At 41.5% G+C, this 23,253-nt stretch overlaps 1 protein-coding gene across 6 annotated transcripts in view; it reads left to right on the top strand.

Annotated features, from left to right (window-relative positions):
• The window catches only part of GREB1L (GREB1 like retinoic acid receptor coactivator), a 115,902-nt gene extending 93,068 nt beyond the window's left edge, over positions 1–22,834 (top strand). For 3 of the 6 annotated variants that reach the window (XM_044294469.1, XM_044294466.1, XM_044294467.1), the window contains exons 18-34: positions 1,615–1,807; positions 3,684–3,817; positions 3,936–4,275; positions 6,325–6,440; positions 6,533–6,774; positions 6,985–7,538; positions 8,121–8,223; positions 10,827–10,988; positions 13,525–13,661; positions 15,162–15,323; positions 15,483–15,690; positions 15,774–15,942; positions 16,533–16,763; positions 17,435–17,576; positions 18,024–18,224; positions 19,549–19,687; positions 19,829–22,834. In XM_044294469.1, coding sequence (XP_044150404.1) covers positions 1,615–1,807; positions 3,684–3,817; positions 3,936–4,275; positions 6,325–6,440; positions 6,533–6,774; positions 6,985–7,538; positions 8,121–8,223; positions 10,827–10,988; positions 13,525–13,661; positions 15,162–15,323; positions 15,483–15,690; positions 15,774–15,942; positions 16,533–16,763; positions 17,435–17,576; positions 18,024–18,224; positions 19,549–19,687; positions 19,829–19,992 — 3,397 coding nt within the window. In that variant the 3' untranslated portion in view covers positions 19,993–22,834. The remainder of the gene's footprint in view (positions 1–1,614; positions 1,808–3,683; positions 3,818–3,935; positions 4,276–6,324; positions 6,441–6,532; positions 6,775–6,984; positions 7,539–8,120; positions 8,224–10,826; positions 10,989–13,524; positions 13,662–15,161; positions 15,324–15,482; positions 15,691–15,773; positions 15,943–16,532; positions 16,764–17,434; positions 17,577–18,023; positions 18,225–19,548; positions 19,688–19,828) is intronic. The other 3 variants (XM_044294470.1, XM_044294468.1, XM_044294471.1) reach the window with 3 other exon arrangements.
• The last annotated feature ends 419 nt before the right edge of the window (positions 22,835–23,253 follow it).

Raw genomic sequence — 23,253 nt, 5'->3', positions numbered from 1 at the left:
AACCCCCACAGAATTTTGTTCATCTGATTACAAACACTAATTTTTGCTAAATATTTTCCATTTCCAAGATAAAAAGTAGTATTCTGTGGGCACCAAAATATATGGAAAATTATTTAATAATGTTACGTTTTCTTACCACTGTGTTTAAATGGGCCGTTGGAGCACATCTAGATCAAATTGTAATAGCCCATGACCAGGTAAACTCATTGCAATGGGTTCCTATGCTGATATTATACCTGTACAATAAGGAGACTGACCACACTGATGGACAGGCCCACAAAATTTCCCCAATAAAGGTAACCTAGAGTACCTCGGGGTCCACCCTTCAGTTTTATAGAAAACCTACAGAGCCTTATTGGGTCCTAAAACATTTTTATATCATTGCACAATATAAATGTACCTAAAACCGCATGGTCATTAACAGTCAGCACTAGAGAAAACTCAGTTCATTTGAACCATAGGCTTTTGCCACACCAGAGCCACATGTCATCTGTGTGGTGGCTGCCCACCCACCACCTCTTACATACTGGCTGATGGCACCCTCCACAACCCCATAAACTTAGAAGGCCCACCATTAAGGCTAATTTCAGACGAGCATGTCCACTGCGGGGAAACGCGCTCTGTGTGGGACACTGCTCCTTTCACAGAACCACATGGCATTATAGTGATTTTATAATGCTGTGTGTCCCTGCCTGACCTTGGATCTGTTGCATTGTACTGACTGCATTATGTCAGTACAATTCAGTAGCTCTGAGGTTGGGAAATCGTTCTCCCCATGGAGGGTTTTTTCCACAGTGGACACACTTGTCTTAAATTAGCCTAATGTAGCTGTCCATGACCCATCATCCACAAAGTGACTAAGGGCCCCACCCAAAAACAAGCAGAGTGGCATAGGCTCATGCCGCTCAGCCTTCCTGCGTTGTGCTTAATTTCAGCGCATCTCTTCCTTTGTGCTCCCTCTTGTCGACCAATTAAAGGGGCTTTCGGAGATTTTTATACTGGGTTATCAGTATCTGACCAGTGGGGGTCTGACACCCGGGACCCCCGACGCAGCTTTTCCTAGGCAGAGTGATGACACTTTAATGTGTCACATGGTTTAGGAGCATCTCTGCGCGATACCAAGCACAACCACTGTACAATGTAGGGCTCTGTGCTTGATGAGCTTTGAGAAGGCAGTGATGCCTTCTCAAAACAGCTGATCGGTGAGGGTCCCGGGTGCCAGACCCCCACTGATCAGATACTGATGACCTATTCAGACTCAGAGGGAAGGTCATTAGTATAAAAATCTCAGAAAAACCTTTTAACTACTGAGATCTCAAGGTCCAAACTACTTACGGAGATTCAGCTAACTATGCCTAGGAACACCAGCGTCTTCTGGTCTTCTCGTAGACAAGTCCGATGCTGATTATGGGAGACACTTTTATTCTGCACTAAATAAAAACACCATTTGACAGAAACTTGGTATCGCAATTTGCCATAGTGCATAGACTCGTATTCATAAAGTTTTGTTAATATTTGCTACATGCAGTTGATTGTGTTCATTGTAACATGAAAGCTGTTTGCTAATGATCTCTGTATCTGAAATCCTTGTAATAACCCATTATTTCTTTTCAGTGCGTTGTCGGGGACTTTGCCTCATGGAGATCCAAGTCAGGGGCTTTCTGACCGGATTATTAATAGCTGTGACGTGCAGGAGGCTCTGAATCTCATTGTGCTACAAGTTAGTGCCTTCCCTTACGCCTTACAGACGCAACAGTCCAAAATCGGCTCCGGCAATGAGGTGCATTGGATTCATTCAGACTTGGTGGTAAGGGACGTGTGCCATAGATGGAACAAGGTTGTGACTGAAAAGCATATCCTGGCTAAGCTAATATTTTGGCATCTTAATTGGGTTATCTGTATTTTATGTTTTTATTTCTTATTGTTCCCCTACCTTCATGTGATTGAATCCTTTACCAGTGACTACTGGGCCAGGGCTGCTCTCCCCGGTGTAATCAGGTTGCAGCCACTTCCTGGATTTGGCATGTGATCCGATCCCAGCTACAACATGTGATGTACGTGGGTTGTGCCTGCGCAGTCAAGCAGCCTCTTCCACTGTAATCAGTCAATGGCAGAGGCTGACTGATCATACAGGCACAACCCATGTACATTGCGAGTTGTAACCGGGATAGAATCGCATGCCAAATGTGAAGCACGTGATCCAGAAGTGGCTGCAACCCGATTACATCGGGGAGCGCAGCACTGGCCCAGTGGGAAGATTTTTAGCATGATAACATAAAAGGGGAAGAGAAAATGCGGATAACCCCTTTACACTTATGCCATACAGTGTAAAAGAAGAGATGCAATACACTGCCTGAGCATGGAAAACTAATACCTGTTGGAAATATTTTTTTCCAACCCTACCGTCATGCTTTCTCAAAATAATATGAAAATGTATGTGCCTAGACACCCCAGCAATCAAGCGAGAAAGCAGATCACAATACCATCTTTATCTTAGTATAAAAATAATGGTTTATGGACAGTATATCTTTGTGTAAACGAGGAATGTGATGATGACAATATTCAAACTGTGTGGGGATCGTACAAACGATAGTTTGCACAGTGTAAATACACTTCAAACTAGCACTGATTAAAGAGGACCTGTCACCGCTCCTGACATATCTGTTTTAATAGCTTCATGTATTCCCCATGTAATAACAATTCTGGAGCATCTATTGTTATGGCTCTATGTTGTGCCATTCCTTTATTATTCCTACTAGAAGTTATGAATGAATTGCCGGCAGTTTGCAGTAAGGGTACAGAGGGGAGGTAACCAGTTGGGTGTGTCCCTGCACAGACTCACTCTGTCCAATCAGTGCTGCCATTTTCAGTCTGTGCAGGGGCACACCCCCAACTGGTTACCTCCCCTCTGTACCCTTACTGCAGACTGCTAGCAATTCATTCATAACTTGTTCAGGAATAATAAAGGAATGGCACATCATACAGACATAAGAATAGATGCTCCAGAATTGTTATTACATGGGGAATGCATATAGCTATTAAAACAAATATGTGAGAAGCTGTGAAAGGTCCTATTTAACTTATGTTGTCTATCAGCATTCGTTCAGGGCTCAAACCAACCTGTATAAAAAGACCCTAAGTTCACACAGCATTTTTTTGGAGCTGTTTTTCACTTGTTTTCCGCCCAGAATCTTTACCAAAAATGCCTCTAAAAAGCCTCCCATTCATTTCAATGGAAGGAAGAACTTTGCTACTTTTTCGATGCTGTTTTTTTTTTCAGCATTAAAAAATATTTTAATTATTATTGTAAAGAATGGGAAGCTGAAAAAACATGGCACTAAAACTGCTCAGAAAGTCGGCCTTTTTTCAAAATTCATCATGTGAACATTCAGGCTTTGATGCAGTATTTGAAGCCAAAATCGGATGTAAATCATAAAAAGGATGGAAAGTATACAGGACAGATATGACTTCTCGGCTTTTATTCAATCCACTCCTGGTTTTGGCTTCCAAAACTGCATAAAAAAAACCTGGAAGTGTGGCAGTACCCTTAGGATGCAATTATGACGTAGTTACTGCTACAACAAGCATACGATCACACAATACAAGTAAAGTTTATTTGTCCCATAGATAAAATGTTTAATTCCATTTGAGTTTCTTAATGTCATTTGTCCTTTTCTTTCTAGGAGGACATTGCCAATGAGGACAAACTTTACTTTGGCATCAATGAATACAGTAGATCTCTCCAGTGGGGCATAACAAGTCCCCTTCTGAGATGTGATGAAACATTTGAGAAAATGGTGACCACCCTTTTGGAAAGGTGATGAATATGATAGACTGATAACATTGGCATACAGATATAAAATACGCAGACACAACCAGGACCAGTTAAAAGAGAAAAAAAAGTTAAGTAATAAAATATAAATCTTTTATTGTAGGTACCCGAGGTTACACAGCATGGTGATACGATGCTACCTCCTCATTCAGCAGTATTGTGAAGCTCTTATGGCTCTCACCACCATGGCTTCACTCAGAGATCACACTACACCGGAGACACTGAGCATCATGGATGACCTCCTCAGCTCCCCTGGAAAGGACAAAAGTGGACAGGGTCACATGCTCCTCATCAGGGTTCCTTCAGTACAACTAGCAATGTTGGCTAAGGAAAGACTTCAGGAAGTAAGAGATAAGCTGGGGTTGCAGTATCGTTTTGAAGCGCTGCTTGGTAATCCTGCCTCCGAACTCTGTGTTGCGAAGCACTTTGTTACCAGATTAAAGGTGAGGATTTTTATTATATTTATATGAAAAGTGTCATACTAACTAGATTAGATAAAATTGCTATGTCCAGTCTTGTTTGTCTAGCAAAGGTCTTTTTGTCCACTACTGCCTGCCAGATTTGCATCTTGCTGCCTATCCCAAGAGTAGAAGTCTTGTCTAGGCACAAAATTTGACAAATATAAAAAATGGGAGAATTATACACATTGCGCCACTGTCTATATGTTAATATTTTATACGCAGGAAGCACTTTAAAATCTGGTCAGCAGCTATGAGTAATGCCTTTATTGATGCAACGCACTGATCATCTTCCTGCGTATAAAAAAAAAATATTGAAAATGGACAGTGGTGCAATGCTTGCTTGGCCTAACTCGCACACTGCTGGTATGTCACCTCTGGGACACACACCAATCTCTAGAACAGGGCCCCCAAAGTGAATGAGGGTGCACCAATTCACTTCTATGGTAGAAGTAAACACTGCAGCCAGATGTGAAAGTCAAGCAAAATAGTGTAAAGTTTACATGTACAGTATTTTTGGTTTGACATTTTTATTGTTTGTGGCTTTTTTTCCCTCCAAAATATATTTTTCACATTAGTATTCTCATAGGCATTTTTACTCTCTATTGAAAATAAGGTTACAAATGCAACAAAAAATAAATAAATGCCACCAGCAAATGCTCATTTTAAGGGGATGTCTCACTTCAGCGAATGACCTTCATCATGTAGAGAAAGTTAATACAAGGCACTTACTAATGTATTGTGATTGTCCATATTGCTTCCTTTGATGCTCTCTTCCATGATTACGACCACCCTTCAATGCAGCATTGGTGGTCGTGCTTGCATACTATAGTGTGCAAGCACGGCCACTGCTGCTGGATTGCAGGGTGGTCGTAACCATGGAAACAAGCAATGTGTAATGCGATGGAAGAATTAATCCAGACGGCAAAGGAAGTAATATGGACAATCACAATACATTAGTAAGTGCCTGGTATTAACTTTCCCTACATGATAAATGCCACTTGCTAAAGTGAAGACAAGCCCTTCAATGGTGTTTTTATTCTTGTAAGCATTTAAAAATGCTGATATGGGTCCATTCACACGTCCGTATGCGTTTTGCGGATCGCCAGAACTCGCCTAGAAAATGCCTTTTCTTGTCTGCGGACACAAGCGGATGCAGACAGCACATTCCGGCCCCATTGAAAATTAATGGGTCCGCACTTATTCCGCAAAATTGTGGAATGGATGAGGACCCATTTTGCGGACGTGTGAATGGACCCTTAGTGTGTGTGAAGGTATCCTTAAAGGGAATCCATCACCTCTACTATCCTGCGCTCGCTGAGAGCCGCATAGTGTATTGACAGACCCGCTAAATTCAGCAGTTTGTCACTGCTATGATTGCGTTCATAACTTTTATGAAACTAAAATGCCAAAACTGACAAGGAGAGATTAGTTTGATGTCGCTCCCTGTTTCCGCCCTCCCCCGCCTCCAGACCATGATTGGCAGGTTACTTTCCTGTTGTGCATAGAAAAATAAACCTTTCAGTCGTCATCCAGAGACAGGAAAGGGTGGGGACAGCGAGCAGCATCGGACTTCTCGCTTGTAGTCCTGGCGCATGCTACAATCTTCAGCGGGTCACTGAGTGCCATAATGCAGACCACGTTACGTGAAAACCCGTCCTGCTGAGTGCACGAGCGCACAATGTCGTTGGTTGCTATGACGCCGTGCTCTTTGTGTCGCCACCGCTGTACAGTAATACACTCGTATAGATCATACGAGTGTATTACTGTACAGCGGAGGCGGCGTCATAGCAACCAATGACGCCGTGCGCTCGTGTACTCAGGAGGACGGGTTCTCACGGACCATGGTCCGTAAAAATCCACATTTGTGTGAATGAGGCCTACCACTGTGGAGACTAGATTACAGCACTATTGATTCCTCTTTGGAAGCACTTGTTCAGTCTTCAGTGCTAGACTGCATCATAAAGTAATGTTTTTTTTCATAGCTGCTTTAGATTTTATGATTTACTCATGTTACCACTGGTTTGTTGAAAGGTATGGAGGGGATGTGATCAAGAAGACTGGGTTCCTAGAACGTATAAGGATCTTGAAGGCCTACCTTGTATTTTATTTCTCACAGGCAAGGATCCTCTGGGAGAAACTTTCCCGAGGTAGGTGCATTTCATTATTAATATTTTTAATTTGCAAATAGAAATCCTTTTTTGTTCTGTGTAGTAAATATGCTGTTAATTTTGTGCTTCAGATCTCTAAAATACTGTGATCTACGACTGATTGACTCCAGCTTTCTAACCCGAACGGCATTGGAACAGGAAATTGGCCTGGCATGTTGCTATGTATCCAAAGAAGTCATCAGAGAGCCCACGACTGTTCTAGATTTAAGTGATAAAGACTTTAAAGTTAATTCTACAGAGAATGACTCCGATGAGCTGTTCATAGATCTAGACAGACCTCGGAGTAATGGCAGTGAAGTCACAGGAGCTTCAGGTTAGATTTTAAAAAATTGTCTTTTCAGATTTTTTTTTTTTTTTTTGGGGGTGTTTACATGTCCTTCCACTCTTTCATAATGTTCATCAGAAACTAATGGTAAATCAAGTTTAACAGTAACTCATGGAAAAATTATATTTATTTTTTTAAATGCCTTCTGGTTGCTTAGATTTTGGATCTCTCTTACCTTGGTGATGTATTTTTATACAGGATCCATTGCAGAGAATGGCGTTAGTTCCTCTAGTGCAGCTGAAGAAACTCAGAGACAGCCAACAAATCATGACTTCCACAATATGGCAAATAGCTCAGTGGATGAAGGCACTTACCCAAATTCCACAGCCAGCGATTTTAAACCAGAATGTGATTCTCTTGGAACTCAAATGGCCAGCAGCACAACGTCCAAACTCTCCTCCTCGTCATCACAAGCTTACCAGTGGAGTCACCATTATGGGAACAAAAACAGGACGTTGAACTTGGCTGTACCCCGTATTGTGGTTCTATCGAGGGCTACTTATAACCTTTTGGCTTCTCATAAACATGGACAAACTCCCTCTACAATTTCCCTCTTGCCCCATGCTGATGTAAGCTGGTCAAGATCATTAAGACCTATTATTTCTAAAGACTTGAACAGTGAAGAACAATCGCTATATTACAGGCAGTGGACAACAGCCAGACAGCATCATGCTGATTTTATAAACCCAAGTGAGCCTGTGGGAACAAGGACTGTTCATCCACGTCGTCTACTCCTGACTGGGCCCCCACAGGTAATTGCTCACACATCATTTGATTGCACATATCAGATTTTGATACCTTTCTGAGGCTTTAAAGGGTTTCAGTCACAAAATGTAACCCTATTAAGCTAGCTGACATTAGCGATGTGCTGATGTCAGCTAAACCTAACTAGCCTATTCCTACTTTTATCTATGCCCCCGTTACACCAGAAATCTAACTTTTATAATCTGATTAGCCTCGGGGGGGTGTTGTTCCCGCTCCTAGATGCTCATTCTCCCACCTTTGTTGCCTCCCTCCAAGTCCTGATTGACAGAGCCAGCCAGCGCTCGCATCTGTCTGCCAGCCCTGTGCTCTGGTGAAATCTCGCGCAGTTCAGCATTCGGCGCAGGCACGGTGAGGGAAAGACACTTGCAGGCTGCCAGCTTCCTCACCGCACCTGCGCCGAATGCTGAACTGCTCGAGACTTCACCAGAGCACAGGGCTGGCAGACAGATCCCTTTTAAAATTCATGCAGACTGTAACATGTACCAGTTGCAGGGAGTGTTAACATGTGTGCTATGTACTGTAAATATATGTTTCTGTAGGTTTTAACTCTGTTTTTTTTTTTTTTAAAGGTTGGCAAGACTGGTGCCTACTTGCAGTTCCTCAGGATCTTGTATCGCATGTTGATTCGGCTTCTGGAAGTAGATGTCTATGATGAAGAGGAAATAAATGCAGGTAGGGATTTAAATATCCGTAAATAGGCAGATTTTTGGGTATGGAAATACATAAATTCAGAATTGCACAATAAAGAAAACATACAGGAGAACATTGATTTAGATGAAAAAGTATAATAGTGAAGAAAGGACTAACAGGTAAGATACTCTTTATACACAGGCAGCTGTATGCCACTATAGTCAGTCTATTCGTCAGCAAATCCAATGTCATTTTAAGGGGGTTATCCAGGTTGCGCTGCAATCCAGTGTTGCGGCCAATTCTGGGAACACGTGCCATACATTGGGCATGTGAATCTAGCCTGGCGTTAAAACCTGCAGCGCATGGGCAAGTCTGAATCTGACGTTGGCACTGTAGCGAGAGATTCAGACCCACACATGTGCTGTGGTTTCTAAATCTAGGCTAGGATCACATGCCCAATATACAGCGTATGATCCCAGAAGTGGCCGCCGCATGGGATTGCTGCAGATCTCCCACATCAGAACTGTGAGATGAAAATCTGGGGGCACCCACTGCGGAAAATTTTGACTACAAGAACTGCAGTCTGGATGTCATGATTAGAATACAGATGCTACAATGAGCCGTATGCAGCTAGTAATACACAGATTAGCATCCTGAACCACAATAGTGGTACTGATAATTATCTGGACAGAGTTCATGTTCAAACTATTGGTTTTTGTTAGTTTTAAATGGTCATGGTCACAAATACACTCCTCCACACCAAGAAGGAAAAGTCATGGAATAATGGAAATCACAAGTTTGATAGACATATTAATGATATGCAAATGAGAAAAAATTGAAATATTAAAGACAACTTTGTTTATTCAGTATCAAGTATGAGCACCATACAAAGAAATACGCACACTTACATGTCATCAATGAGGTTATTAATGGTTGTCTGTATGATCTGCCTTGCTGAATGCACTTTGGCACCAGAAGCACCAGGATCCATTGCTGGCAGCTCCCTTTGTAATTGCAGACCAATGACTTCCCAGATGGGCTCATTATGACACTAGTCCGGAGATTGCAGGCCATGGTAGCACATTTAGCACATGGAGGCTGCTCACAGTAGTACGGGCAACATGCAGCCTGCAAAATAGCCCATTCCACTGGTTTCACGATCACATCAATGTAACGCTGAGCTGTGTCCACAAAATGAAGATTAGAAGGGTCTAGCTACCATACATTATGCCAACCAAGACCATAACAGGATTAGGATGGTGTGACAGTCCTCTGTGTGGTCTCCAGTTCAGTCTCCGGCTTTCGTGTCCAAAACAAAATGCGAGACTCATCACTGAAGAGGATAGACCTTCATTACAGCCTCCATTGCCATCTTATTGTTCACCATGATAGCCTTGAGAGTGTTGGCGTGAGATCAATGGAACACCTGTAGCTAGACATCTTGCTTGTAGCCTAATGTGCAAACGCCTTCTGATGGTTTGTGTAGACAGTTTGCCATCCTAGGTTTGGGATGTGATGTCCAATTTCACTTGCATTACAGAATGGATCACAGGGGTACTATTTCTCCTTGGGGAGACAGCTCCTTAATCTGCATGAGGAGAATTATAGGCCATACATGCTCTTCTGGGAAGAAAGGGATGCCAATGAGTTCGTAGCAAGCTCTGCCCCTAATGCCACCAGATGAAAGGCAGCTATCCTATAAGTCACTGTTCGACCTTTTAATTAGGCCTTGAGATATGACTTGGATGATAAATAAGCCAGCACCTCATCTGCAGACAGCTGTTTTGGCTTGATTGCCCCTAATCAGCGTGAGAGGCCTAAGTCAGGATTTGGGGGCTACTGTGAGGTACTCATGAGGGGCAATAACCCTGAAACAGTCTTCATGTGGCTAAAACACTTTTGCTTTCAATTTGGCTTATATGTCGCTCCCACATGCCACAGATTAGAGCTAGGTGCTTGAAAATGTGCTTGATCTTCTGCAGATCCTAACGATACCTGCCACTTCCTCGATGTGCATAACCTTACGGCTTGTCCTTCTCCGTGCAGCGATTTTAATGTTGGGGATAGCAGACATTGGGTTATGTTCATGTTTGTGTTGGAGGGTCACTTCAGAGTTTTTGTCACCGATCCAGTGTATCAGACGGGAATTACTGTATTGTGTTGCATACAGCACAGTTCTTATCAAATCATATCTAAATCATTAGGGTCTGTTTGGGGACTGCTTATGTCTCTGCAAAAAAATATTCCAGGGCATTGCCTATTATTTCAGCAGTAATACATCATTTTTAAGGCTTTCCTTCACATTTGATAATAAAATAGGATAAACATAGGCGCAGCCACCATCTTTTAGGTAGTTCTGCAGAACTACTGCCCACAGAATTAATGAAAATCCCAATACTGATAAACAGTGGTCACTGACACTAACAGACACTACCCAACACCTCGTGAACCTCTGACTGCATACAATCTGTGGTTTGTGTAATGGAAACCCCAATGCAGATGTGAACAAAGCCTTATTAAAGCAGTGGTTTTTTGTTTGTTTTTGTTTTTTTATAAATATATGCATGTTTCAGTTAGAGAATGCGTGACCAAGTTATGAAATATCACTGAATTGGTGGAAAATTATAATTTGTCTTGTCTTGCAGATATGGAAAAGGAGGAAGACCAAGAAACAGGAACAGAAAAAGAAAAGGAGCTTTGGCCAGACATTGAAGTCTTCAGTAAAATGCCCTTTGACGTTACTGTGCATGATCCAAAATACAGACAGATCAGCCGTCTTTACACCGAGAATTTGCTAATTAAACAAGGTGCATGCGGGAGGGAATACATTTTCAAAAAATTGTAATAAAGGAAAAACTCCACATTTCGATAATTATTTGCAGTATTTTGTAGCTAAAAATCTTATAAAATGTGTAGTTTCTTCTCAATTCGTGTTTAAAACTATATTAAGAGTTTTTTTTCAGGCGCCTGATTTTGATGATCATCAATATCTAATCGCTGTTGGTCCAACACCCCCACACGTCAGCTGTCCCCTACAGCGTCGGCACTGGAACAGTGATCATGCCGGAGGCTGCAGGGAACAGATCATCATGGCGGTGCGGGATTTTGAACCACCAATGATCAGATAGTAATGACTTATCTTGAGGATAGGTAGTCAATATAAGAAGCTTGGGGAGAAAAAAAAAATCTGTTAAGAATTTTGTGGATTTAATGTTAACAGATTGCAGTGCGGTAGGAATTGAATGTTGTATTGTGCGCAGCTAAGCAGGCAGTCCATGTTATGTCAGCCTAACCCACTGATTTTGCTGAGATCGGCCAATCATCTATTGTTGATGTGGGCCTCCCAACTGTCCGCCAATTGGAGATGTCAGGGACATTACTCAGGTTCTCATTGTATGTAGGAGTGCCTTCCTGCTCCTGTTTTAATACTTTCCCTACATGCCTCATCAATGATATGGCGAGTTACAGTGTGGATGGGTACAAGTAGGTTGCACCCATTTTGGCTGCTTCCTATGGACAGCATCAACTTTTTTCTAGCCCTAAGTCCAGTTAAGTTCTCACAGTGTGCTATAAGGGTATTTTGTCTGTTACATGGGATATCCTAGTAGTGCGAGTGGAAATAGGAAGATCCAATACTGAGATTTTACCTAAAATAGTAGGCTTATACATTTTTTAAATCTTTGTGAAGGCCATGTAAGGAACGCGGAGCTCAGATTTGGAGCCCTCAAGCCAGCACACAAAATTGATCTAGTTTTCTACCTCCAGGTCTGCACTTATTTTAGGCATAATTCACGGCTCGGTTGTAGGATGAACTGTGTAAATGCGGAGCATGGCGATACCGGCTGATAGGCTATCTCTTACAGAATATAGCCTGGTCGTTTCGCAAATTTATTCGCTTTTGCAGGTTGAACAAAAGATATTGGTAAACTCTTAATACCAGTTTTCCCAGATTGCTGTTATTCTGTGTGACAAAGTCTTTGGGGGAGATTTATCAAAACCAGTGTAAAGGAAAACTGGTTTAGTTGCCCTTAGCAACCAATCAGATTTCACCTTTCATTTTTCAGAGCTCCTTTGGAAAATGAGAAGTGGAGTCTGAATGGTTGCCATCGGCCCTTTTATTCTAGGTAGAGAGCAGGAGCAAGTATACATTGCCCCTCTACCTAAAGATGAATGGGAGCATTGCACACAGTCAAGTGAGCATATTAGACCCTTTCCAATACTCCCAATGAAGACCTAGATCGTGGATTTGAGGCCCTCAGCGACAATGGTGGTTACAAGTGGTGTTTGGACCCCCGACATTTTTCTTATCTGATTTGGTTATACAAGTAAAACCTGTTTGTCCAGGATTTTACTATTGGTGGCCCAAGGACAGGCCATCCATATTTGATTAGTGGAGGTCTAATGTCCCACAAACCTGGCAAACAGCTGTCCGGCAGTAGCTCTCGCGCAGTAACTACACAGTAGACGATGCTGGATACTACAGTGCTGGATTGCAGTTACCAGCTACAATACCAGAGCTACCCTAAGGAGCAGTGGTGATCCCCACCTATCAGATATTGACGGCCTATCCTCAGGATAGGTTTTTAAAAGTAAAATGCCTTTTTAAAGGTTTTGTCCAGTATCAGAAAAACATTTCTGCTTTTTTTTTTTTTTAATAAAAAAACAAAAACATAACGGGTTGCAGCTCTTTCTCATTGACTCCACCGGAACTGAACCGCTATGCCCCACACAACCCATGAACAGGGGTGGTGATGTTTTTGGAAGAAGGCAGCCATGTTTTTCTAATCCTGGACTACCTCTTTAAGGTAGATGTATAGAAATTATATAAAAAAAAAAAAAGTGACTGAATTTAGATTCCAATGGGGCTACAAAAAAAGACAATATTTTATGCTCTTTATATCTGTTGCTAGAGAAGAACAGGGAAAGGAGTACACCAGTCATCTCTCTAAGGGCTCATTCAGACGGCCGTATGAATGAGTCTGCATCCGGGTTCAGACCCATTTATTTCAATTGAGCCACAAAAGATAGCATCCGTGGTTCCGCTCTTAGAAAAAGATGCATGTCCTATTCTTGTCCGCAATTGCAAGAATAAGCATTTTATGTTACGGTTGCGGCCGTGTGCAAATTGCGGAACGCACATGGCTGGTATCAGTGTTTTGCAGATCCACAAAGCACTATGGCCGTCTGAGTCCTAACTAAGGTCTCGGAAGTGAAGCAGTAAATTTAAAAAAAGACCCCATTCCTCAGGCGCCTCTTCCTGTCTCTGTAACTTTTACACACAGAAGCTAAACATTCCACTCTTCCCCTGTAAATTTAATAATCGTTTGTTTTTTGTTTGTACAGAGTTTCTAGGAATGTGTCATGATGACTCCCGAAAACGTGAAACCATTTCTGTGATGCTCACCAAATATGCATCATACAACACTTTTCATCACTGTGAGCAGTGTCACCAGTATATGGATGTCAGCTCCACCTCTCAGGTAAAGAGATGCCTGGATGTATTGTCAATAGTTATTTGCTGGACATGGTGAGACACATTTATCAAGACTGGCATTCCCATATGTGAATGAGGTGCACCTAATTTATTAAAGGGGTTATCCCATGACTAATGTAAAAAATGAAAATCAGACATCATATAGTATAATGCAATCTCATTCTAACAAAGCTAGAACCAGCCCTGTACCTCTCATGGATCCAGAGAACTCACCATTCATTGCTCTTAGATTTATATTAAGCTGACAGCACAAGGGGAGTGTCTTATCTGCTGCAACTAATGGGCGTGTCCATGCTCTCCCTATCAAAGCTCAGGGGGTGTGTCCATGCTCTTCCTATCACAGCTCAGGGTGTGTGTCCATGCTCTCCCTTTCACAGCTCAGGAGGCAGTTGAAGAATGAAACTGAGCATGTGCAGCCATCTCGGTGAGCAGGTCAAAGAAGTAAGAAAACAAACAGCAGGTGGCGCTATACAGATACATTTTATTGAATAACTCAGGGGCTATGCAAAACTTTTAATGACATGTAGTTACAAAACAATTTAGATCTAAGTGCTGGTTTGAAAACTGTAGAATATTTTTCATGGGACAACCCCTTTAAGAGGCAGATGCCTCTTAATAAATTAGTCACAACTTTGGCAGTCTGTGTGCCAGAAACTGAAGTCTAAAGCTTCATTCACACGTAAGTGTTTTCCATCAGGGAAAGAGCCAAAACAAGGTACGGTTCTAAACACAGAACAGATGCAGATCTTTCCCTTATACCTCGTCTGTGGAGGCTCTAGTCCTGGTTTTGGCTCATATTCACTGATGGAAATCACTGACCAAAACATGAATGAGGCTTACGTGAGCTAGAGGGTGGCATATACTTCAACTATGACTTATGGTAGTTTTTGTTGTAAGTTACAGGGTCCATTGGGCCATGTGAAACCCTGCCCATTTTAGTGGTGTGAACCTCGAAAAGTCGCAAATGTCGTGCACCATAATTTGGGAATTTCTTCGCCACTATTGCCCCTCAATATCTGCTTTTGTTGTGTTTAGCATCACCCCCTTGCCTACTCCCTGCAGAGCCTAAGCATATATGCAAAAGATGAAGTGAAGGACTGTGGGTGGCAACCTGACATGCCATCCTTGGAAAGCTGTAATAAGGGATGGTACATGGACATAAATAGCGACCACCAATCAATCTGCTGTTAATCTGTGGCGGAGACTGTGCCAAGATCTCAGGAATGTTGCAGTTCACCTAATACGAAGGAAAGAAAGTGGTTTTAAAGGGGATTTCTGAGATTCATTAAATTATGGTGCACAGACAACCCTTCAATATGATAGCCAATACGAACACAGCTGATTTTGTAGGAGGAACTTGCCATCAGCTGATCTTTTTTCCGTGCAGTGTCTTGCTCGTAGATGGGGAGGGGGAAGGGCGTCAATGGTTCTCATTTTTAATCTGAGATGAGTAGAATTACTTTTTTGCATTTTCTTCCTTTTGTAGACTTCTGACTCCACCATACATGCCTTCACATTCTCATCATCAGTGCTCGGTGAGGAGGTTCAGCTTCACTTCATCATTCCGAAATCTAAAGAGCATCATTTTGTATTCAACAAACAGGGCAAGCATCTGGAGAGCATGCGGCTCCCCCTGGCGTCTGATGCAGTAAGTGATTTAGTGAAGTTCACTCTTTGGAGAGGAGTTGGTGTATGTGTGTGTGCATTTTATCGAGTATATTTATCTGGAACAGTAGTTGAATACAGCAAAATTAATAAAAAAATAAATATAAATAAATAATGTTTTTTTTCCCCCTCCTTTCTCTAGCAAAACCCAAATATGGTTAAGAGCCCAATTTTCACCCCATCCAGTGGGCGTCACGAGCATGGTCTATTAAACCTTTACCATGCGATGGAAGGCATTGATCATTTACATATTATGGTGGTAAAGGAATATGAAATGCCTCTTTACAGAAAGTACTGGTCCAACCACATCATGCTAGTGCTTCCTAGCATGTTTAACAATGCCGGAGCGGGTGAGTAAATGCGGTCACTTGTTGTCTTTATCTGGTTGCTACATTTCATGTTTTTTTCAATATCAAATTCTATTCTAACGTAGGAGCTTCCAGGTTCCTTATTAAAGAACTCTCTTACCATAACCTGGAGTTGGAAAGGAATCGGATGGAAGAACTAGGGGTGAAACGTCAGTGTGTGTGGCCATTCATCATCATAATGGATGACTCGTGCGTTTTATGGAACGTCCATAATAAAGTTCCAGAGCAGTCAAGGTTAGCAGCTATATTTTGTGTGCGAGTAGATTGTACTACCAAATTTTGTAGACTTTGAGATTAGAAAACACACTTGTTTTGTTTGGGACCTTTATTCTCCTAATCACTTTATTTTCCTCCTGCCTCTAGGTCCTACCAAGCTAATACATTTTATTGGCAGACCTTTGAAACGTTTTACCAAATGCTTAGAATAGTATAAAATAACAAACTGAGCATTATTCACCTTACCAGTCTCCAGCTGGTCTCTGTACGCAGGCCTCCAGCTATGATATTTCAACACGGAGATGTGACCAGTCGCTGGCTGCAGCAGACACCTCTGAGGTCACATCTCCGTGTCAAAAGGTTATCCCTGGAGGCCACCGTACAGAGCTATTTGGGAAGATCCATACGGTGAGCATGACTTTTTACATAATTCTAAGCTTTTGGACAAAAATGTCAAAGGGTATGTTCCAGGTAGTAAAAAAAATGCAATTGCTGGTGAAGTGTTTGCCTTACTAGAGGAGGGGGGTTGTGTATTGCATATGTACCAGATGTTGTCAAGATATGTTTTTGGATGGTATTTGTAATATACTCATCTGTTTTGTAACCAGCAGCCATTCAGTAGATGCCGACTGTGGCTCTAGGAATGTGTCCCTAAAATATGTCATACAGCACATGGAAGCCACACCAAAAATATCCAGCTATGCAATGTTTGGGATTCGGAAATGGAACAGCAAGTTAGATTCCTCTGCCCCTAGACGTTCATTCTCCAGGTGTCATATTCACGACTTCATTCTCCTCAACGTAGACGTGAGTCAGAACGTGCAGTATGACCTCAACAGGTTAGTACCATAAACAGGACAATTTGCTGCCAAACTAACCAGTGCTTTCATACTTCAGAATGTTTTTTTTTTACTTGGGGAATCGTTTCCACTTGAATGAATGATTCAAATACATGTGTTTTCTGCTGATAATTTGTTTCTAGTTCTGACAAATTGATGGGATGTTAAATAATGGAATTAGGCAATGTCTTGCTACCAGTCGCGTGTTCATAAGTCAGTAGCAGTTTTTTTTTTTTTTTTAAAGCTCCATAGTGAATAAGATTAAAGTCTTAAGGTCCCATTACACTGCTTAATTGAGCAGACGATTGTTGAGATGGAAGCGTTCCTTCCCAAAAGTCACCTGCTAATCAGTGAAGTAGAAAGCTGCATTTACATGCAGTGATCTCCTCCACCGTATGAGGAGGAGCTATCAGTAAGGCCATCCCTCATCCTCATAGAGAATCACTGTTTAGACAATCTGGTGCCGGCCGATGATGATTTAGGTGACTACATGAACAATCCTATTACCCGATGAACGAGCATTTCACTTATTAATCTGGTAATCGGCACCTACGAACGCTTATTAGGCATGTTCTGCCTGTTTTATTTTTTATTTTTTATTTTTTTATTTTTTTGGGCAGTATAAAAGTGCATTAACTGTCTGCATTGTTAAGTGACCATCTTTCTTTCAGATACTTCTGTGAGGATATAGACTTTATCCTTCGAGCCAACAGTGGGGGGCTGCTCATCTGCCGCTACAACAACTTCAGCCTCATGAAAAAGCACATTCAAGTGGGAGGTCACAAGGACTTCATTGTTAAGCCCAAAATTTTGGTAAGAAAAATTTTTGATTACCTTTTTAATACCAACTGCGTAAAAATATCTGCAATATAAATTGGCCTACATGTCAGTTTTATGCTGGGAGTCTCCACCACAGTTTCCACCGATGCAATGGAGACGGTGGAATCCACAGACATTTCCATGGCTAAAAACGCATGTAGGTTTTAAATCCTGCAGTTCTGTGGCAAAATCGGCTGCAAATATTTTGCTATGTTCTAAGGATATGGCCACCCAAGTATTTGGAGATAGTCGAGCACAGCTCTTGGCTATCTCCAGAACCCACGTAGCACTCAATGGAGTGGGCGCACGCATGTGGGAACGGCTGCAGGGGGTACGGGACCCCAACCTATCTGATGGTTATCCCCTATCCTGTGGAACCAACCAGAATACTCCATTAAGTCACGTCGTATGATTAATAGCTGGTCTTTCTCTCCTGTCTAGATCACAGAAAGCACTGTTCCTATTTCTCCTCTGCAGTATGTGTGTGCCCCAGATAGTGAGCAGACACTGTTGGCTGCTCCTGCGCAGTTCCTCCTTGAGAAGTTTCTTCAACACAGTTCTCACAAGCTGTTCCCGAAGGCTCTTAACAATCCAAGGAACCCATTACTGGCGGTAGACTGCTACTTAAATCTAGGACCTCAGGTAAACATAAAATTTTGACACAAATGGTGCACAGTCTGTTCACATGAATCTTCCCCTAGGGCCGGGCGATTTTGGTCTAAAATTAAAATGTTTTATTTTATTTTTTGTTTCACAACTTGAGGATTATCAATTTAATCTCAATTGTCTGTTTTTTTCCCTACTGTTTGGAAGTCCCGTAGAGAATGAATGGAGTGGCAGTCTGCATGCTTCATTTCCCGCTCCAATAGGATGTGCGATTGTGTCTGAAATTCTCTGGATCACTGACTCAATCGTTCACTTATTTATCCCTTACCCAAATGGTCACTTGAATTCCTAAAGTACTTTTCGTTTTTGTGTTACTGCATACAGACAGCTAGAACTTTTTATTTTTCCATTACCATAGCCCAGGCATGCTCAACCTGCGGCCCTCCAGCTGTTGTAAAACTACAACTCCCAGCATGTCCGAACAGCGTACAGCTATCAGCCTACAACAGGGCATGGTGGGAGTTGTAGTTTTACAACAGCTGGAGGGCCACAGGTTGAGCATGCCTGCCCTAGCCTATGAGGGCTTGTTTTTTTTTTTTGTTTTTTTTCTTCTGGAAGAACACAGTGCCAAAATTTCAATGGCATAAACTGCTGTGTGAATGAGCTCTAATATTGTTCACCAGGCAGAATAAACAGGTTAACTTTATGCTGCAATACCACATATGTGTACATGTAGGTCTTGTTTTCATCACTTTTTTTTTTTTTTACTTTAAAAAAGGTTTTTCTGTCAGTCCCAATAGGACATTAGTATGATCATGTTTTTATTGCACGCCAATGCATTATAACATAGTACTGTAACAGTGACATGCTGACTAATAGACTGCCAGTGGCACAGCCCACTCCCGCTCCATACAGTATTCTAACAAAGTTTTATGCGAATCGGCTTCAGATGTTTATTCTGAAGTCGATTTACTCATCCCTACTGGCAATGCATCAGTACTCTGCGATTGTGTTTTATGGGGGGACAGTGGGGATGGAGGGAGCGGCCTCCCTCTAACTGCCTACATGCCGCAGTCTCTATTGACCATGGCATCTAGGGGTTTAAAAGGTTGAGATCAAGGTTCTCTGGCCCTGGCCGTTACAGCAGTGTTCATCCGGACCGATATTAGCCCTTCGTAGGGGCGAGGCTAATTTTGATTTCACAGCTGACAAAATCAGAATCAGTATTCCCTGAAATGGTAATTCATTCAAAAAAATTGCCCTACTCTGATCCATCTTTCTTACTATAGCTCACTTATCTGGAAGGGCTTGGTAACTGGACAGCTTTGTCTGTGTATTCATCTCCTGCTTTACATTGCAGGTATCGCTGTGTTATGTGAGCTCCAGACCACACTCTGTGAATGTGAACACCGAGGGAGTAGATTTCAGTGGTCTTCTCCTCTATTTGTGTGACTCCTTTGTGTGTTCAACAATGCTTAAGAAGTTCAAGTTCCTTAAAGGTATGCAATATTTAATTCTTTCAGGCATGGCCACTACTGGGAATTGGCTTCAGTTCAGTTCCCTCAAAATTCAGTAGATTTATTTCCTTTGCTGGCAGACTGGTGTAATGGTAACAAACGAATTCTCCATTACTTTTAAAGGTGCCACTCTTTGCGTTATTTGTCAAGACCGAAGCTCCCTCAGGCAAACAATTGGACGATTAGAGCTTGAAGATGAATGGCAGTTCAGACTGCGAGATGAATTTCAGACTGCCAACAGTATTGATGATAAACCACTCTTTTTCCTTACTGGGCACCACGTTTGAAGGTGGAAGGAAAACCTTTTCTGATATGCCAAGATAAAGACTTGACACAAGTGAAATGGAACACGTGCAAATGAGTTGGGGCTTAGATTCCAATACTTAAATTTGCCTTGCTGAGATGAGGCTGCCCTCTGGACATGGATATTTATGGACCAATGAAGTCTACAGAGCTGTTACCCCGACTGGCTTTGGTCTTCTTTAATATAATACTGTGGACTTTCTTGAATGTGGTTCAATGGACTTCTCAGGGGTTCATTATTACCAAATGATGGATAGCGGCACAATCTCTTCCTGTATCAGTATTTTTATATTGTGAACAATGTTTTTCTATCAATCATACATTTTATGTGAGATTGTCACAATTAATAGTCTACAGTTCACCATTTGCACCTGGTTGCTCTTTACTAAGAAACACATTTGTGCACCAGATAACCACCCCTTATGTTATGCTCTAGTATCAAATGTTGGGAAATGGGGAGTAAAATTATTTGATAGAAGTCATGCATTATTTAGCAAAGTCTTAAAAGTGTTCTCTCTCTTCGGCAAGTTACATTTGTCATGTAAGGAAAGTTAATACAAGGTACTTCCTTTGCTGGCTTCATTCACTCTTCCATTGCATTATACACTGCATGTATCCAGGGATTACAGCCACCGCTGCAGCACAGATATAAGGTAGCGGGGTTGGGGGCTGCTGCGCATGTGTACCCATGCGTGCTTCCACAGTCCTGGCCACCAGAGAGCGGCGCTTTTTCCTATAGCATGCCACCACTGCTGGATTGCAAGGGGTCATAACACCTGGGTAAGAGCAGTGTATAATGTGATAGGAGGCAATATGGACAATGACAATACATGAGTGTCTTGTATTTGCTTTGTCTACAGGAAAAATGGCATCTGTTAACATGAGAAAACCCCTTTAATACTTGAAAATTGGCATAAAACAATGAGTGCCATCCAGGCATGCATCTGCATATGGCTTCTAGACAACCTGCCCTGCTTCCAGGAATTTTATAGATATGCCAGAATTATTTGTTCTACTTTGAAAATCCATTATAGCTATCCATAGGCTTGGTATATCAGCTTGGCGTATTGAAGGAAAAGAATGTATCCAAACTAAAGTTGAACTGTACTTTCAGTCAACTTTTGATATGTCATAGGGACATATCAAAAGTTTAGATCCATGGAGGTCTGCATTCTAAGAGCCCCACGATCTCTAAAACAAGGGGAGAGAAGCGCTCACTTAGCATGCCCTCTCTCCTTTCTACAGGACTGGAAGTGAGATGGACCAAGTAGAAAGTCTATGGGCCCATCTCATGCAGCAGGGAGAGACAGCGCACTAAGCAAACCCCCCCAATTCTAGAGATTGGTGGGGATCTCAGTGCTCAGACACACCAATCTAAGCTTTTAAAATGTCCCTATTAATTCATATTATTTATATGCCAAGCCCATCTCCTCTTAGTGAGGATCACCATTTATCATGAAATTATTTGTGCACAGGCAGAACCAAAGTAGAGTGAACCTGTATATTGAACTTTGTTCACATACCGATGTTTTGTGTGTTTGCTTGTTAGTTTCTTTACCATTTTTGGAAAGCAGGTAGCCATTTAGTGTCTGAAAAATAGTGTTAACATAAAAAAATGAATTGTTTACAAATTAGAACAAAATACTTAATATATTAGAAAAAAAAAGTTTTCAAACTTGTATCATACACTGCATCAATTTTTGTTGCACATTTTATAGATTAATGTCTATTTTGCAAATATTTTTTTTTTTTTCTACTCTGCACAATGATCTTGCCTTTTAGGTGTGATCCTTAATGTTCTTTTTCATGAACTGTTCAAGAACAAAGGGGTCACAGTGTGGTTTAGTATAATCTTTCAGTGCTAGGATTTTCCAAAGAGAATTTGGCACTAAATGGAGTGGCCTTTGCATAGACCAAAAGATCACTAATTCGTATATCTGTATTGTGACAATGACTGCGTTGTGATGTTTGCTCCGTTATTTCATTATTTTAATGTTCCTGTGTTGCGTTCGCTGCACCAGCTTTGCCGCCTAGGTTTTTTTTTTTGTGTTTTTTTTTTTTTGTCAAAGCGTGGATTGGATTCAAAAGAGAATAAACATTTTTGGACCCAACCTCTAAAATAAATGTAGTCTGCAAATATGCTGCAACCATTCTGTGTAAAGCTGTCCTGCCAGCCATTCCTGCAGAGCTGGAAGGTTTTCTTTCAACCTTTTTTGTTGTTTTTCAATTTGCACTAAATTTATTTGAAGGTTTGAAAATTCTTCTGTTCTGCAGGGCACATCGTATTGTGTCAAAATGGCCTTGCTGCAGTGTTTGTTGTATCCCTCTGTTGCTGCCGCCAAAAAGCATAAACCTAGGGGTGAGTTCACACTTCAGTTATTTCCATCGGTTATTGTCTTCACCCGTAATGAAGCCTACTTGGAGATGAGGTAGAATGGAAAGTTCTGCACCTGTTCTGTTTTTGACCCAGATCTGGGTTTGTCTCACTACTGATGGAAATAACTGACGTGTGAACTCAGCCTAATTTAATGAATGTTTCTTTGTAATTATGGCATAACTTACACCAGCATTGCTTGAAAAAAATATCCGTAATGAATGTAAGCTGATGATTTGTTGTCATCGTCATGCCCATTTTGCTGTAGCCTCTATTGGATCTGTTGAGTAATAGAAGTCTTAAATATGCTGCTTAAAATATAATTGACTAAAAACATGGTGAATTTGGCTTCACTAGTCAGTCTACCTCATGCTTTTTTTAACGTGTGCAGATTTGTTAATTTTATCATTTAATTTAACTGTTTTTCACGGTATTAAAGTTGTTTACAGGAACACTTGAAATGTAATTTGTTCATTTGAAATTACATTTTTATTTTGGTAAGCTAATGAAATAGAACTAAGCATGTTTCCACCTGACTGCTGGGACCATACCGATTATTAAAACCCGTTAAGCTGACCATGCATTTGAGATTTCAGGTGGTCATTTTCTGAACGATTGGTCTGTAAAGATTCTAGTCACCTGTGGACTAGTGTGGGTTTCAATGGACTGGAATTAATGACTCTTCAGCTACAGCAAAAATCCAGGTCAGCAGATAAACTTTTTGACTTTAGTTGACATCTGTCGCACATTGCTGTCAGGAAAAGGTGCCAAAAGTTGGGACTGCAGCTTGACACGACTCGCTTAAATAGGGCTGTAAAGCAAAACTGTGTAGGAGAAAAGCCTAAGAGCCGCAATTCTGGATCACCGGGAT

This window comes from Bufo gargarizans, chromosome 5 (assembly GCF_014858855.1).
Source record: "Bufo gargarizans isolate SCDJY-AF-19 chromosome 5, ASM1485885v1, whole genome shotgun sequence".
In the NCBI taxonomy this organism is placed as follows: Eukaryota; Metazoa; Chordata; class Amphibia; order Anura; family Bufonidae; genus Bufo; species Bufo gargarizans.
This window is presented reverse-complemented; position numbering and strand designations above follow the sequence as displayed.